Here is a 16,278-nt window from a genome sequence, read left to right on the forward strand (position 1 = left end):
TTTTATTATATCCATTTTCTGAACCGATTTTCCTCAGGAGAGTTGCAAGCATGCTGGAGCCTATCCCAGCTTGTTCCTTGGGGTGTTTGAAAGAAAACACATAATAACTGTTTGCCTTCATATGTCTTATTTAAGTTTGGCATGTAAAAATAAATGAGCAAGCTGCACAAATGTAGCAAAAGGTAGGGTGAGGAGGGGACAGCATGTGCTTCAGCAAAGTGCAAAAGAACATTTTGCCCTAGGCGCGCACGGCAGAGTCAAAACCCAGCAGACACCCACTGTGTTGCAAAGATACGCGATCTACATAATGCACATTGCCAGAGATGCCAATGCCAGCGTGGTTTCTGGGAAAACTGGAGCAGCGGGAGACTTGAAGTATAAATCAACGCTGCAATCTCCACGCGGGAGCACAGAGAAGCTGTAACGGACCAGAGGATTATGCAGAGAGCCTTTTGATATTTGTCTGCTTGAACTCGCGGTTAAAGCCTGTATTTAGGACGGAGCTCTAGTATGACATTTAATGCATGCATGTTACATTTATCAAAGACAACAAGGCTGACTTAGCTTGTTCAATTTTAATGTGCATATGCAGCAACAGTTTCATACACTGTACATTTTTTATGATCATTTATAATTGTTTCATTATATATCACTTTCAATAATATAATACTTCTGCCTCGGTGCTAACTATACAAACATTACGAGAGCATAATTAAAACACATTTATTAATTGTTTTTTCCCCTCTTGCATAGATTAGATTGAAATTTATTTTAATTCCTCTTAAATGCTGTTTGCATTTCTCTTTACTTTGTTGCATTATTAATGGGAGTATGTATGTATGTATATTTTGCTGCTGTGACAATTTCTCTCCATATGGTAATGTTGAAGTCCAGGGAGGCCCACTTTCAGCCAGACTTTTTATCATCAAAGCTTTGTGTAAATGTGTTTTACAGTAAGAAAATAAAGAAGGCACGTCACGCTGCGCGGTGTTTATGTCGTTTTAGACCGTCAAAGATCAAAACTAAACTGTCTATAAATGGGAGTGCGAATGTTTTTTTTCCCCCTGCTGTGAACGACTGGCGACTAGTACGAGGTTTATCTTCTCATCCAAACTCAACTGGGATAGACTGCAGCTTATCCCGTGACCCGAGTGATGATTACACTGCTCAACGGCAAGTTTTAATCAGATTCTTTTTTTTACACAATATCTTCTATCACCTCAGATTTTTTAGATATTTTCTTTTTGTTTGTAAGTTTGACCTATAAAAGCTTGTGCAATATAGATTTTACTGTGTTGTAATTCATAGCTAAAAGACCACCTGTTGTTCACCCTAACCTTAATTATTAGTATTATTATTATTATTATTATTAATAAAGGGAAAATATAATATAAATAATATAAATACATAACTATGACGTACAGTACAATTGTGTCTTAAAGTGTGGATACATGGGAAAAAAAACAAAATTTGAATTTCAACAGATAACATTTTCAACAACATTGAATTGAGTTGGAATACCGTGTTTACAAATTCCATCTTTTATATGATTTGCAACATTTGTGACGCAAAGTGTGATATGTTTTTTTTTCCCTGGGGTTCACCCTATGTAAGAATATCTTGCAATACAATAATGGCGAGTGGAATCCCGTTTAGATGAAAACAATGGACACCAGACCTGCTGGGCAAAATACCACAAAACAAACAACACGTTCTTGTTTCAAGTTGGGGAGGAAATGTTATCTGCTTGCTGTTCAACCACAGATCTTTAGGAAGACAAATATCCCCCCAGCGAGTCACATGTCGGCCCCCAGTCTCCCCATTTTAGACAACCTATGTTGCAACAAGCGTTTTGCAGCTGCAAGCGTAATTGCAACTGAGGATCAAATGCAGTGAAGCGAGACTGATTAGATCTTGCAAGCGTACCTTCGCAGCGGGGATGTCACTGACGCCGCAAACTGCCCGGGAATTCTGTTACCGAGGAAAAATCAAAGGAACGCCAGGAGACACCTGTTGGTCTCCAGCTCGAGTTTGCAAAACCACCCCAAGCTTGTACATCGTCACGCTTTAACAGAACGGGAAAGAGCAGACCCGATTTTAGCTAAGAATTTAGTTTTTGTTTGAGAAGCCCTGATTTAGTGTTTTTGGCTACTTTTTCGAAACCGTGTGTGGCTGGGCACCAAGGCCGCGGGTAATTCATCTTGCCACTGCACGCGTCCTGGCTTTGCGACCTAATTATGAGAATAAAGATGCAAAGGAGTGACTCTGCCATTTCTGCGGGAATAAACTTATCGTTGCGTGGTGGAGGTAGGAGCTGCTGGCTGTGGCCGCCTTGAGCCAGTCGGTGGGCCTCATAACAAAGACAACTTAATTCCCTCATTTTTCCTCCTTTGCCAGTTTTATGGAGTATGTCCTCCAGTTGTCATAAATTCTATGAATTAAACTCTTCTCCTTCATGGCAGCTAATGTTCATTTTGAGCACAGCATTTTATGTCTGATTAAATTATTACATTTTTCTTGTATTTACGATCTTTTTTTTCTGAGACAGACGGTCCCTTTGGTAGAGTGATTGGCCTAGCTGATATTTGTAAAGAGGGCATTACCCTGTGACAATTCCAGGGTGTAGCTTTAGTTTCACGATCAATGGATGGGCAACCAATGGGAGTAGGAGAAAATTTCAGTTTTATTTTATATCAATTTATTATCTTGCCAGAATTTAATTTCTCAAGACTTTAAGGATCCATGGACATCTTAAATCGACAATCATCAACTGGTGGCATTAAATCCAGCCCGCCAAACCGTCTGATCCTGGATTCCATAATTATGAGGATCAAATAGAAAATATAATGTGATTTCATTATTCTATTGGAGGGTCCAGCCTCCATGATGATTATGTTGGGTAAAAATTCTGTAGCGGGTGACCCCTGCCCCAGATGTTCGTGTTTTGGCTAGCACCTGACAACCTGCTAATGCCTCGTCATTGGATCCGACACCACCCATTGGTAGAGCAAGGGTCGCAGGGTTGACACTTTTACAGCTGGCATTTCCGTGGCAACCAGTGCAAGATGCAGTCTGTCGCCGTAGATGGCGACACAAATGATTGCAAATTGAGGTAAATTACCATTTCGAGACTTTTCACGTACTTGAGGACACAGCGCCAGTCTTCCTCATACCGGTCACGTCACCCAGAGGATAGCAGCCCGCATTGCGCTGAGGTGCGCTCACATGAGACTCTTACAGGAGCTTCTGTTTGAAGAGCGAGCTTGGTAGACGTTGTCCAGACGGCAAACGTACGTGCGTGTTTGTTCAACCGCATGAAAGAGCACTCTATCCACATCCCCCCCTAAGTTGTAGAACAAAACTCTCCTCTATGCTCTGTTAGTTTAAAGTCCTATATGAGCATTTTAGGTGGGGAAAATACCCAAAACCATCACCACCACGATTTACCTTGCCTCACCCCCAGACTCCTTAAATCTACTTTTGACAAATCATGAAGAAAATAACTCTCTTTGACAGCCTCTAAGCAATTGAAATGAAAAACAATTACCTCAGTGTAGACTACCATCGACTTGAGGAGTTCTCCATTAAGGCAACAACTTCTGTGGGGGAGTTTTTGTACTGAAAGCAAAAAAAGTACAGCAAAATAACTAACGGGAAGGCGACTGTGAGGTATCCCTGTAGAGCAATCATGTCTAAGTGCCTTTCAAAGATCATAGTTTTCTTCCTTTGACGGAGACCAATTAAGAGCAAAAGCAGTTGGAAAAGTGTGATTTTCAAGTTTGCGTCTGCCCTGTCAAAGGAAATACCGTATTTTCACGACCATAAGTCGCACGTAAAAGCATTTAATTTTCCTCAAAAAACGTAGGTGCGCCTTTTAATAAAGTGCGCCTTTTGTGTGTGTATAAAAAAAAAGAATAGAAGCCAGTTGTGAGAAATAAAACTTTTTTTAAATAGATTTTTAGGTTTTCAGCTATGCAGCAAAATATCCAAAACTTAAAAAATCGTAAAAATATTTTTGTGAATTTAACAATACGTCTGCCTTTGAGGTCCCGTCTTATATGTGTCGACATCACTCAAGCGTGCTGTCTATCCCGGAAGGTTACATAATAAAAGAGAAAATCTATATTTGAAGTCATGTTATCATGTTTAAGTCCTCAAATGGAAGCTCTCTGTTGTAGTTGTGTGTTTTTTTTTTATTGATTTTAAAAATAACCAGAAATGGGAGTCCATTTTTAGCCAGTGTAGAATGATAGTGCACTCTTGGGTAAGGCATGTGTGTATGCATGCGTGTGTGTTTGTGTGGCAATTAAAGCACTGCTTGGCTCCTGTGGGAATACCGCTGCAGTAAAATGTCATCCCGGTGTTGTTTAATTATTTCACTACCGGAGAGGAGGGTCCCACATAATCAATGCAAGTAAGGTACAATATATTTTTCAGTCTTTGACGGGTGTATGAGTAGTTATAGCTATAGTAGACACTTCATTTTGTATATCTGTCTCATAAAATGCAGGTAGGATTAAGATATATATAAAAGTTAAAAAATACATATAACTTTTTTTAAACTGAACAAGATGAGGCTGTATCAGAATAATAGGAGAGAAAAACAAACGGCATGCAAGTAATGCAGTCATGTTAACTGAGACAATTATTGGTGAAGAATAAAGGAAAGGTTCGTCAGGCTTGAAATTGTTTATATTTCATACTAAATTCCTTAGCGCCTCCCTGTGGACAAACAGGCACATAGCCAGAGGCGGGTCACTGCTTGACTGTACATGTAAGTTTATAAAACATCACAAACTATATTGAACGACAGCTTTTTAAAAAAAATAAAATAAATACAGGACTCGTAATAAACTACGGTTCAGCAAATTTTTACTTGACATACGTACTCAATAGAATTAATGTTTTAGTTAAATACGTCACCTGCAATAATGCAGATTTTCTTCCCAGTGTTAGAGTTAATATAAAGGACTACACTGAAAAGATCAAAACCCCTGGAAATTACTACCAAAAAAAAACATGACAATAAAGGTGATCTATTAATAAAAAAATATTACATAAAAAATGTAAAGAGCGACTTTAAAAATTACTCAACCTACTAACCAGTTGTTAATAGGACTCTAATCTTCTAATGTAAAATATTTTACACGTAATACTAAATATGTAGCCCTAACATTAATTTGGGGCGTTATAATACTGTTTAATTTTAACAGCATTAAAAAAAAAAAAAGTGGCAAACTGTTTGGAAATCGCATATACTCCTGAGGTAACAGTTTTCTTTCATAGTGCAAAAGTCTAGTAAATGTTCACTTTTCTTTGGTTGATGCAAGATCTACAGTCCACAGTCATAATCACAAATCAACACTAAAATACTGAAAATAATAGTGCATTTAAAAACTATGCGACGGAGTTGCCCGATCAGGTGCAGCGAGGAGGCCGCTGCTATTAACACACATGCATACCACGGACCTTTTTTTCCGCATGTCCTGTATCGTGTCCGTTCACCCCATTCCTCCGCAAAATGCACGTCTGTCATCCATCGCGATGGTTTTCGGTGCACACTGGATGACAGCCAAAACATCTTGCACGCCATAGTCCTCGTGCTCCACGAGACGCCGGCGTGTGACGTCATGGTAAATACCGGATATAAAATGCGTAGATGTCAAATAATTTTCTTGTTTTTGAGCAGTCATGGGGCGCAGACTGGTGGTTTTTTTCTGTAACTATGAATATCTCGTTAAATTAAATAAAGTACATTAAATTAAGTAAAGTAAATTTCCCCGCTGTGGGATGAATAAAGTTCAGTCATCATCATCATCATCATTAATCTTGTTAATGATAAAAAAATCTATTAACTTGTTTAGGGGAGGGGCCGATGCGCTTTAAAGGTGACCATCCAGAAGGAGCCAGCTACTATTTTGGTATTTGTGATGACAGTGAACCCCCACAATTCACAGGGGACCACAGTGCCACCAAATGACGCCAAATGATACTTTGGCCGGAGCACAAAGAAGCTAATAAGTTTGTTTTTCAATGATAAACAATGAATTTGTGATTGTGCTAGGGTTCACTCTATGTCACGTGAAAAGTTATAAAATATGAACAAGAAACAGCATGAAAACACACTGAATTATTCATTTCCAATTCAGACCAGATGACGGATGAGGCTACTGTTCAAACTTTGGCCCCAACGATAGCGTCGCCGCTGCAACATTTGCGTGTTACATCTGGTTGTCGTTGTACTGCGGAGCCGAGTACTGATCCTGCATGCCGCCGCTGGCTGCCCCCATGGCGGCCTGCTGGGCGGCCTGCTGGACGTGAGGGTTCTTCCAGGCACCTGTGGTCCACTCCTCCTGCGCTTTGGTCATGCTGCCACCACTCCCACGGTAGAAGTTGTGGATCTGCCACAGTGTAATTTTGCTACTGTCATTGGTTTGAAATAAAAAATCAAAATGCTTTTCTTGCTGCTCGTCCCTTGAAGGCTCGATTTTTAATTTTTCTTTATGCCTGGTGCTAAATGAATGAAGTGGGACTGTGCTATAAAAGAAAAGTGTCACAATCAATCTAAAAAGTTTGCTTCTTCACATGTTACCTTCGTGAGGGCGATGAAGGACAGCGAGGCGACGGCGGTGAACATGATGGTAGGCACCAACATAATCAGAGCTATCAAAATATTGTAACTGAAAAAGGAGATAGTGGCCAACCAGCCGCTGAAAGGGAGACAAAAAAGATTACCTTTCATGCATAAAAATGACTCACGATTTGATATAAGACAATATTATCGCCGTCAGCGCCTACTTGGCCATCTGGACATTAAATGCCCATCATTTAGCTGCCTTCAAAGTAGCGGCGGATAAAAGACTTTGCAGCACTTTGCGCATACAGGTGTGCATCCAAACTGCCCGTAGTGACATTTCTAAAGTTTATGAAGGCTGCCATTTATGGGCATCAGGCCGAATCAGGCGCTCGTTAACGGCAGCTAAAAATCTAATAACAGAGCCGTCATAAAACGTCTACGAGGCTAATTCCTAATGGTCCATCACAGTCATGTTAATGGAGATGACAGACATTGTGACAAAAGCATGTTTCATTGAGGAAAGCAGATTATATGGTCTGCTTTACACATTCTTGGATGACTTATTGCTATACACTAATGGCTAAAGTCATGTGCTTGCAGTGAATGAAGTTTACATTTGTCCTTTGTGTATTTAAAATGATCAGTGTACATTTTTGGAAATATTATATTCCCTAAAATGTGGTCGTGTGTGCTCTAATTTTATTTATTTATTTATTTATTTATTTATTTATCTATCTGTTATTTTGTATTTTATTTAAATTATAGCTGTATTTTACTTGTTTGAGACTCTAGTTTCATTGTTTATTTACTATAATGTATTTGTTCATTTAATTTGTACTTGTAAAATCTTCATATTAAAGTGAATGTACTTGTTATCACTTAAGTTGTCGTTATCATTTTTTATCAACTGTGATCAAATAAATTGTCAATTTTAGATAATATACAACGTTTTTGAATTCCTTAATTATTTTTCTATGATTTTGACATATTTTTGATGAGGTTGACTCTTACCACACTCCCCATCCCGGGATGCCAATGCTTTGAATGATGCTGATGCCCACTTGAGCCATGAAGACGAAGAAGAAGACCATGTAGTTGAACGAGCTGTCACTCCTGAGGGAGAAATATGATTTCAGAAATGACGCTAATAGTGAAATAATATTACCAGTAAGACAAAATTGATCTACCTGTACAGTGAATTGACAAGGATCTAAAGCTGGATATCAATAATATTGAAAACATGCTCAAACAATTTTCTGTCACCCAGTTATTATCCCACATTGTCATTCGAATAATGATTTTATTACATATCTATTCATTTTACAATGTGTTTATTCCTGCAGTTGTAATTTGCGTGCAGAAATTGCATCCCCTACCTGAAAGCTTTGTAAATGGGCCGGAACCAGCAGACGTACGAGCAGGGCGTGAACATGAGCAGCCAAATGATTGACAGGCCAAAGTTGGTCACGCCCCCTCCTCCGAACATCCATGCAAAGCAGCCCACGAGATTAACTGCCAGCGTGGCGCCGTTTACTAAGAAAAGAGAAAGGAAAGAAACTTCAGTTAATCAATTATCAACACGGTTGGTGGGTTTTGCTTTTCCTTTGACTTTTTAAGGTTTTGTTGGGCCAATTACTCCAAATTATGTCATTGGGTAAAACATCACGAAACTACGCAAGACTTTGCATGCTGCATACTACTGTCATTAGTTTGTGTGTGTGTGTGTGTGTGTGTTTCATTGTATAATCTTACATACAGTTGCATCACCATTTCAGTGCAAAACTAACAAAGCCTGAGCATCGTTTTTAATGTAGTAACTTTGGCAGTCCAATTGCTGCAGGGCAAAAGCTTTATAGCCGATCTTTTCGCCCTGATTGTTCACGGTGTCATAAAATGATAAAAGCACTAGCCCTTAAAAAGTTATATCATTCTATTCCAAAATGCCCCCGCTAACCTCATCAGCTCAAACCAAGACCATCTGCTCAGTCCCTTGTCTCGTTACCAAATTAAAAGAAACACTGTGGACAGGCTATTATTGCAGGAGGGCCCTTGTAAAGCATCTCCCCTCTTATCACGAGTGGTGAAGACAACAAATCGGGTTGATTAAATCTCTTAAGTGAAGCTCTTGAAAAGCGGACTCACACATCCACAGGTGGTACATCTTTTTGCACAAGCTGCGGTGTTGCTCGGGGATCTCATCAAAGTCCTGGTAGAAGCATGGCTTGAGCGGAATGAAACCGGGTAGCGGCGGGAAGTTGGGCTCTGCAAAATAGATGTTTGAAACAGAGCAACCACTAGGAATAGCAGAAGAAACATGCATAACATCACCTTCTTCAAATAATGGTTCAACTCAAGTATTTGGTTCCGTTTTTTTCATTATTTTATGAAGGTGCTGATAAGCAAGTTGTTGTATTAGTGCCGTATTGGTACTGACCAGCCATGGTGACGTTCGATGCACTTCCAATCCCGTCGCTTTAGCCTGTCACAACGGAGAGATCCGATACGCAACGCAATTCAATAGGAGACAACGCACAATGGTGTGATACAGGGGTGTCAAACTAATTTTGTCACGGGCCGCATCATAGTCATAGTTTCCTTCCGAGGGCCATTAGGACTGTCAACGCCTTATATTATACATTATAAGATACACAACAAACTAGTTTTTAAAGACTCGTAAAACTGTTCTATTTTAAAAAGATGAATGGGAATTAAAAAATGCAAGCGTTATTTCTATTCTATAACGTGTAATTTGTCATTTTAGTATCGACACATGAAGTTGATGCACAATTTGTCTTCACGGGCCACATAAAATGATGTGACAGGCCGTATCTGGCCCCCGGGCCTTGAGTTTGACACCGACGGTGTGATACGATCCCGCATGGCCGATTTGATGCAGTGCAATGCGGTCAAATACAATAAAATACTAAGTGCAAAAAGAAATCATCCCATATGTATCTCATCCAAAATGATGAGACAAGACGTGATTAATTCTTCACTCTACGGAATGTATTGAGTGCTATTATGACTTGTGACGATTGTCGCTGCAGAAGGGGGGAGGAGGTGGGGGGTAAAGAATCGGTTGCTATTAAAGTGATGGAGGCAAAAGGGGCGGGGGTGTGGGGAGGTGACGCCCTCTGTTTCATGTTGAAATGTCCCGAATAATAACTACCATGCATCCACACTATATAAGGAAATAGGCCTAAAAAAATAGGGCATTGCAAAGACGACATATGGACAGAGACATAATCTTCTTACCTTCTCTCGTCAGAGAGCAGTTTGCCCGTGTGGTCTCAAACACGTCAGGCGTAAAAAGAAAGATCTCAAAGGGTTGCAGGAATATGCAGAAAAAAATTCAATCAGGTATTTAAAGAGAGAAAAGGTTAAGTCAATTATAGTACGTACACCAGATCGTACAGCCTGGTAAAATCCCACGTCTCTGACCTGTCAATCAAGCTTCCTCTCAAAACCATTGGGTGGGATTAAAGTATTCTAATCCCTGATGGCACCGCCTCCCTGTCCATGGTTCTGAATATAGTAGATGTAAAGTACTAAAGAGTTTATATTAACACAGAGGACATTTGATCTGTAAAAAATAAAATCTAAACAATTTTAAATAGGCAAATGTCAAATTAAGGTTTGCTCTTTGTATGTGCATGATATTTCTTCTTCCCAGGCAGTTTTTGTGGAACTGCATTTCATGTATTTATTTATTTAAATTTATCCGAAGATAAGAAATATAAAAACTCAGCAAAATCAGATTTGACACATTTATTTATTGTCCTTTAATCTCAGTTTTGAAATAAAAAAGGCCTTGTCGCTTTTTATTTTTGCATTTTTTTATTCAACAAAATCCATCAAGAAGTTTTTTGTGTGAATTGAACAGTACACCTCTGCATCAAAGTGATTACATCAAACAGGAAGTTTCATGAAAACACACCTTGTGACCTTTTAAATCGTATAAATTGCTTTCACACTATTTTAAACCATACTGTGGCAGAAAATTGTAATGACGTCATTTTTCCACGTGAGGTCACTGTTTCACTGTGAATAAGCTGCCCTTGCCCTTACTTGGAGTAATTCAACGTGTGAGCAATAAAAAATGTTGCCTTTACAAACCTATCATGAAGCATATTCATTCATTCAATAATAACAAAGTTGTAGTGTAATATTCTATTTGCAAATGGAAAAAAGTAGCAATCAAATAATTGTTTTCCAGAAATTCCAATTCTTAGACCACAGAGCTTACAAAGCCTCAGTGAATCTCGTTATTTAAGTCTCTGTCAAACCAAGAGTAAAAAAAGAATGTCAAAGGCATTAAATGTGCCATAAGACAAAATTGATGAAAAGAAAAAAAACTGGTGTTATACAAAAGTACAAAGCACTGTAATACATTGACTACATGAAGTCATTAGGCTGCACCGCATTAAATTATTCATAGTCAGAAGCAGGAAAACAATTATCTCTGCATGGTTACTAACCATTCTGTTAGAATGTATAATTTCAGTTGTACACACTTTTGAGAGTAAAACAAAAAAACTGGCTGCCTAGTCGCCCCTCCTATGAGCCTGTGTCCCGTCATTGTCTTGGTCGCCATGGAGACGCCTTTCCTCTGGACCAGGCGTACTGTCCGGGGAGAGGTTTGTCCACAGCACCGCTTAAGTGAAAGGCGGTGAAATAACACTCCCAGACTAAGCGGTTCAGAAAATGGATGGATGGATATTCAAACATGGACATCTTACTGTTAATTTGTTCACCATGGTCGATTCAAAGCAGTAAGGAATATATCTTGTCCATTATTACTATCACTGGTTGGATGGATTGATGGATGGAGAGAGAGAGAGAGAGAGAGAGAGAGAGAGAGAGAGAGAGAGAGAGAGAGAGAGAGAGAGAGAGAGAGAGAGAGAGAGAGAGAGAGAGAGAGAGAGAGAGAGAGAGAGAGAGAGAGAGAGAGAGAGAGAGAGAGAGATTCCATTTTACGGAATGATCACACAGGAAAACAAGCCAAGGTATTATTTTGCTGCATTAAAGAAGCATCAGTGGATATTTTCTGGCTTGCATTCAAGACACTCAACCCGCTGCTTTAAGCTGCCAAGAGGAACCGCTCAAAAGTTTGCTCTGCTAATTGGTCTCTGTGAGATCCGCAGATATCACAATTAAGCCAGCGTGTACTTCTAAATATGTCATGCCCTGGCCACCCGGAGTTTACGAAGTCCACTGAGGGCTCTCTTTTCCATTAGTGGAGTCACAGCAAGAGAGCAATTGCATAATATTTGAATGGCAGATGAGTCAAGATGAAGTTCAACTCTGGGGATGGATGTTTAATGGTCGTTAAAATCGTTTAGGAAAGGCTGTCAGAGTTTTTGTTAGGTAGATGTGGTGCGCCAACTTTGTCAGAATGTTAAAGGGGGCGGAGCTTGAGTATTTGGGGAATGGGCTAGATACTTTTTTTAGGATGTGTGTTAGGAAAAGATGGTGTGGCCAAAACACACTGGGATTTTTTTTGTGCACATGGCACGAATACATTTACTCCCCTTTGAAAGAAAAAGAGAGGAAATTACAGTTTGACCACAATCACATGGGACTCGGCCATCCCATAATTCACATTTGCTTTAATCATACACCTGGGAAATGACCGCATCCCATTTCATTTCTTCAGACCAAATCAATCTCGCATCCGCGTGGGGAGATGTGCGTTATATTACTAAAGGGAGCGTCTCCATTAAAGCCTTTAATCATCGTGTCTTTGCTTACAGTTAAAAGACGAGCGATGGGATTTGCCACACATATGTGCTTTGTGCTGCCTTGACTGTCTGTCATGCTGCATTGGAGGCAATTTTCTATACTTGAATTCGGACAGCAGCAGAGGTAGTGTATGCATACGCTGGCTCTTCATCACTTTGTTCCCTTGTGGAGGATGTCTTTTGTGTGGAAGGCAGGCGGCCAGGCAGAGCTCCAGCTGGCTGCCCGCGATGTGTTTGCATGTACGAGTCAGTGAAGCCCTCAGTACTCAGCGACTGATTGATTGGGAAGCACACCACCAGGCTCCCCGCCCCTCCTCTTCTGCCTTCTGCCCAATCTTGTAAGAATTTTTTTTTGACAAAGGCTGGGAAAGACCCATTTTTTATGCTGCGTGTGAGGAGAGGTGTGCACCATCTCTGTTGAAGAGGGTGGTTGGCTTAAAAGTTTTGGGGAATGCATTTTTTTTATAATGTTGCGTGTGAGGGAACGTGGTTGCACCAACAGGAGGTTGAAGTGGGTGGGTGCGTGGCTGGAAGAGTTTGGAAAGGCACCTTTTTTGTGTGTGTGCGTGCGTGCGTGCGTGCGTGTGTCTGAATAGGGTGCACCAACTGTGTCGAGATGTTGAAGGGTTGCTCATCTTAAACTCTTTGAGAAAGGCAAGGGGATCATGTCAACCATCTGGTTGAAGGGGGCGTGGCTTGAAAAGTTTGTGGAAATGACGCTTTTTAGTGTGTGTATGAGGAAGAGGCGGCGCACCACCTCTTTTGGGAAGTTAAAGGCGGTGCATGGCTTGAAATGTTTTGGAAAAGCAGACTTTTTTAGAGTTTGCGCGTGCAAAGAGACCATGTGGCTAATTTGTCGGGCAATTCAAGGGGTGCGACTAAAATATTTGGAAAAGACAGGCAAAAGTACCTATTTTAGCGTGTGTGGTGCAGAAGTGGTGCGTCAACCCCGTTAGGGCATTCATGGGGTGCGTGGCTTCGAATAATTGGGACAAGCACGCTGTTTGGACTCAAGGGGGTACGCCAAATTTGTCAAGTCGTTCAAAGGGCTGGTGGGGAATCTTGCAGACATGGGGTGCACCAACTCAGTCAGGAGGTTGGTTGGTTTGCTGAGTTGCGTGCTTAAAATGTTTGGTTAGTTGGGGTTTAGATGTTGTTTGGGGAACTGTATTATTGTTATTATTATTATTATTATTATTATTATTATGCGCAGCTTGCTCCAGTGAACCTTGTCCAACCAAGCCAGGCAGTAAGTCAGTGTCAGGCAGCGTGCACGCGCACAATGAACGCGCACAAGTGCGTGCGTGTGCAAGCGTGGAAGTGTGTGTGCATGGATGGATGTGTGTGTGCGCGCGCGCGTGTGCAATCGTGGAAGTGTGTGTACATGGATGTGTGCGCGCGCGCGTGTGTGTGTGGAGCAGCAAGCAGAGGCACACCACACACACCACCACCTTACCACTACCACACGCCACTCTTCAACATTGGCTCGTAATATGGCGTTGACTCGCCGAGGGACAAGACGGCGTTATTGTTGTTGGGACTACTAGAGAAGCGTGAGAGTGAGGTTGTGGGCAGGGGGGGGGGGGGGAGCTTTGGCGTGGGGTGAGAGACTTTCCCCTCCATAAAACAAAACTACCCGTGCAGACAATAGCAGACTGACCACCCGTGGACAAAAAGAAAATGCATCGCATGTGGCTGTGACGGTCGAGCCTGGCTTGTGGACACGGACGAGGACACCCACGCTACCCCACTGGTGGACCCCCCTCCTCACCAAAAGGCTGTACATGGCGGTGGAGAGCACCCCTTGGCTCATCTGTGTGCTTTTGCTCTTTTGCGCTCCATCCAAGCAAGGTAAAGGCAACATTTCCATCCATATACGCATGCTTTTAGGGTTTTCTTTTTTTTTTTTAGTACGGGTGCACGGAGAGCGGGGTGACTCGTGCACCTTGCACTGTGCAGGACAATACTCTCAATACTGGACAGCATTCTCGATACTCTTGTGCCGCGCTTGCATGTATTGTGTGTCCCGTCCAGGAGTTGCAGCAGTTGCCAGCAAAAAGAGCAACGAGTGAGCTTCCAAAATAGTGTTGGCTCGTGAGTGAACGATTCGTTCATAAAGAGCGGCCCTTTTCAGTGAACGAGAGTGAACGAATCACTTCCTAAAGTGATTCGTTCTTTTTTTCCTTTCATATATAACTTCAACCAGTAGATGTCAGTAATGCCCATTGAAGCTGGTGCTACCTCGCCGTAAAACAGAACGAAGAAGAAAATCAGCCAATCAGCAGGGGGGATTCATTGAACGATTCGTTTGAACGAATCTTTTTAATGAACTGATTCTAAAGGTTCAATTCACCTAAAAGAACTGGAATGCACATCACTATTCCAAAACAGGATTTGGGCAAGTTTTGTATTTTGTCAAATGGACTCACTCGCAAGTGTTTTTTTACAATTTTATTTAGGGATACACTCGCGTGCTAGTGCTGTTCTTTCTTCATCTTTTGGGAGGATATGACAAGTTAATGGCATTTAAGTAAAAGTACGGTAGTATTGTGCAAAAAAAGTAGTCTCCAAAATAGACTTTTTGTAAGGACAAATTACAATGTTTTTTTTTAATATAGTGTTTTAATCTTGTGTCATGTACATTGGGTATAAGTTTTTTTCTTTTTGTTTAAGATTTGTCAAGATCTGTTTATTTTGATGAGATTCATCATGTCTACGTAATGAATATAAACAGATTATTTTGTTCAGACAACAGTTTATAGTTGTTACCTTGCTGACAGTTTCGACTGCTTCGACGGCTCTGAAGAAGACTGGAGTAGCAGTCGAAACTGTCAGCAAGGTCACAACTAAAAACTTTTATTGTCTGAACAAAAGAATCTGTTTAGAATCTGTTTTTGTTCATTAAGAAGACATGATGAATCTCATCGAAATAAGATATCGTTCATTTAAATACAATGTCTTTCTTTTATCTTTACTTTGACAGTAAATTTAAACTTGGAGTGAAAACAGCACGACGCCTCAACAATTGTTCACTATTTGCCAAATGTCTGATTATCGTCAAGTGTGTTGTGTTGAGTTCAATGAACCTATATCACTTGTTGCTAGGTGGAGTATATAGAGGCACGATCATACCCCTTAAGTTAAAAACAAAACAAAACAGTCATGGTCTCAGCCATTGGACCAAATAATGAAATTCACATTTTACATTTTGTGTCACTGCTCTGCGTTAATTATAAATTACGCTAAAACAATAGCAGTATGATCATGCAGTTGCTAACATTCTGGAAAGTATTCAGTTTTCTTTGGAATCCTTGTACATTAGTCTTCAGCAGAGCTTTTTAAATACAAATCATGAAAGGCCACAGATTCTTTTCACTAAGTTCCATTAATTAAGGTCAGTCAGACCACACGATTACATAATAACATTCATAACAAAATGTCCTCATCATTAAAAAATAAATAAAATCAAATTTACATTTAGACAGAAAACAATCCCTTCCTGACTCATTATAAAACCTTGTAAACATCATTAGCTGAGTATTATCAGTGGACCCATCCACAGCTAGCAAATGCACTTTGCATTTTTTATTTCATTGCAGCACTGCTTAACTAAATCACCAGCTGGTGCCTCAGTGAGTCTGGTTGCAGTGGAATCCGAGAGGGTAACTTCTTGTGCTTGCTTAACCCAAAATCCATTCCACTGTAAGTGACCACTTTGTTGCTTTGCTTTTTTGTTGGCGCCACAGATGTGACGTATACGCAATTTCAATGCATTTTTATTTCTTGTTCTTTCCTCTGAATTTTGAGGTAATGTCTTCACATTGGAAATTTCATCACGCCTATTGTCTCGTGGCATATTGAGCACATGGTTCCTGGAAAGGAATACAAATGATTGCCAATTTTCACCGTCCGCTTTTCTGTTTAAAGAAAAAAAAATATGTACACCACTTTTGTGCAATC

At 40.5% G+C, this 16,278-nt stretch overlaps 2 protein-coding genes across 3 annotated transcripts in view; one reads left to right on the plus strand and one right to left on the minus strand.

The window, feature by feature from the left end:
• Positions 1-4,674: 4,674 nt before the first annotated feature.
• LOC119120993 (secretory carrier-associated membrane protein 5-like) lies at positions 4,675-10,029 on the minus strand. The gene is made up of 7 exons (XM_037248301.1): positions 9,833-10,029; positions 9,012-9,056; positions 8,720-8,839; positions 7,954-8,110; positions 7,589-7,690; positions 6,593-6,710; positions 4,675-6,401 (listed from the first exon to the last, which is right to left on the minus strand). Exons 2-7 carry the CDS (start codon positions 9,016-9,018, stop codon positions 6,222-6,224), a joined length of 684 nt encoding a protein of 227 aa, XP_037104196.1. The 5' UTR covers positions 9,019-9,056; positions 9,833-10,029; the 3' UTR covers positions 4,675-6,221.
• Positions 10,030-13,724: 3,695 nt separating this feature from the next.
• Positions 13,725-16,278, plus strand: part of igdcc4 (immunoglobulin superfamily, DCC subclass, member 4) — a 36,558-nt gene continuing 34,004 nt past the window's right edge. For both annotated transcript variants that reach the window (XM_037247915.1, XM_037247916.1), the window contains exon 1: positions 13,725-14,169. In XM_037247915.1, the coding sequence (XP_037103810.1) occupies positions 14,103-14,169 (67 nt within the window). In that variant the 5' untranslated portion in view covers positions 13,725-14,102. The remainder of the gene's footprint in view (positions 14,170-16,278) is intronic.

This window comes from Syngnathus acus, chromosome 3 (genome assembly GCF_901709675.1).
Source record: "Syngnathus acus chromosome 3, fSynAcu1.2, whole genome shotgun sequence".
NCBI classification, from domain to species: Eukaryota; Metazoa; Chordata; class Actinopteri; order Syngnathiformes; family Syngnathidae; genus Syngnathus; species Syngnathus acus.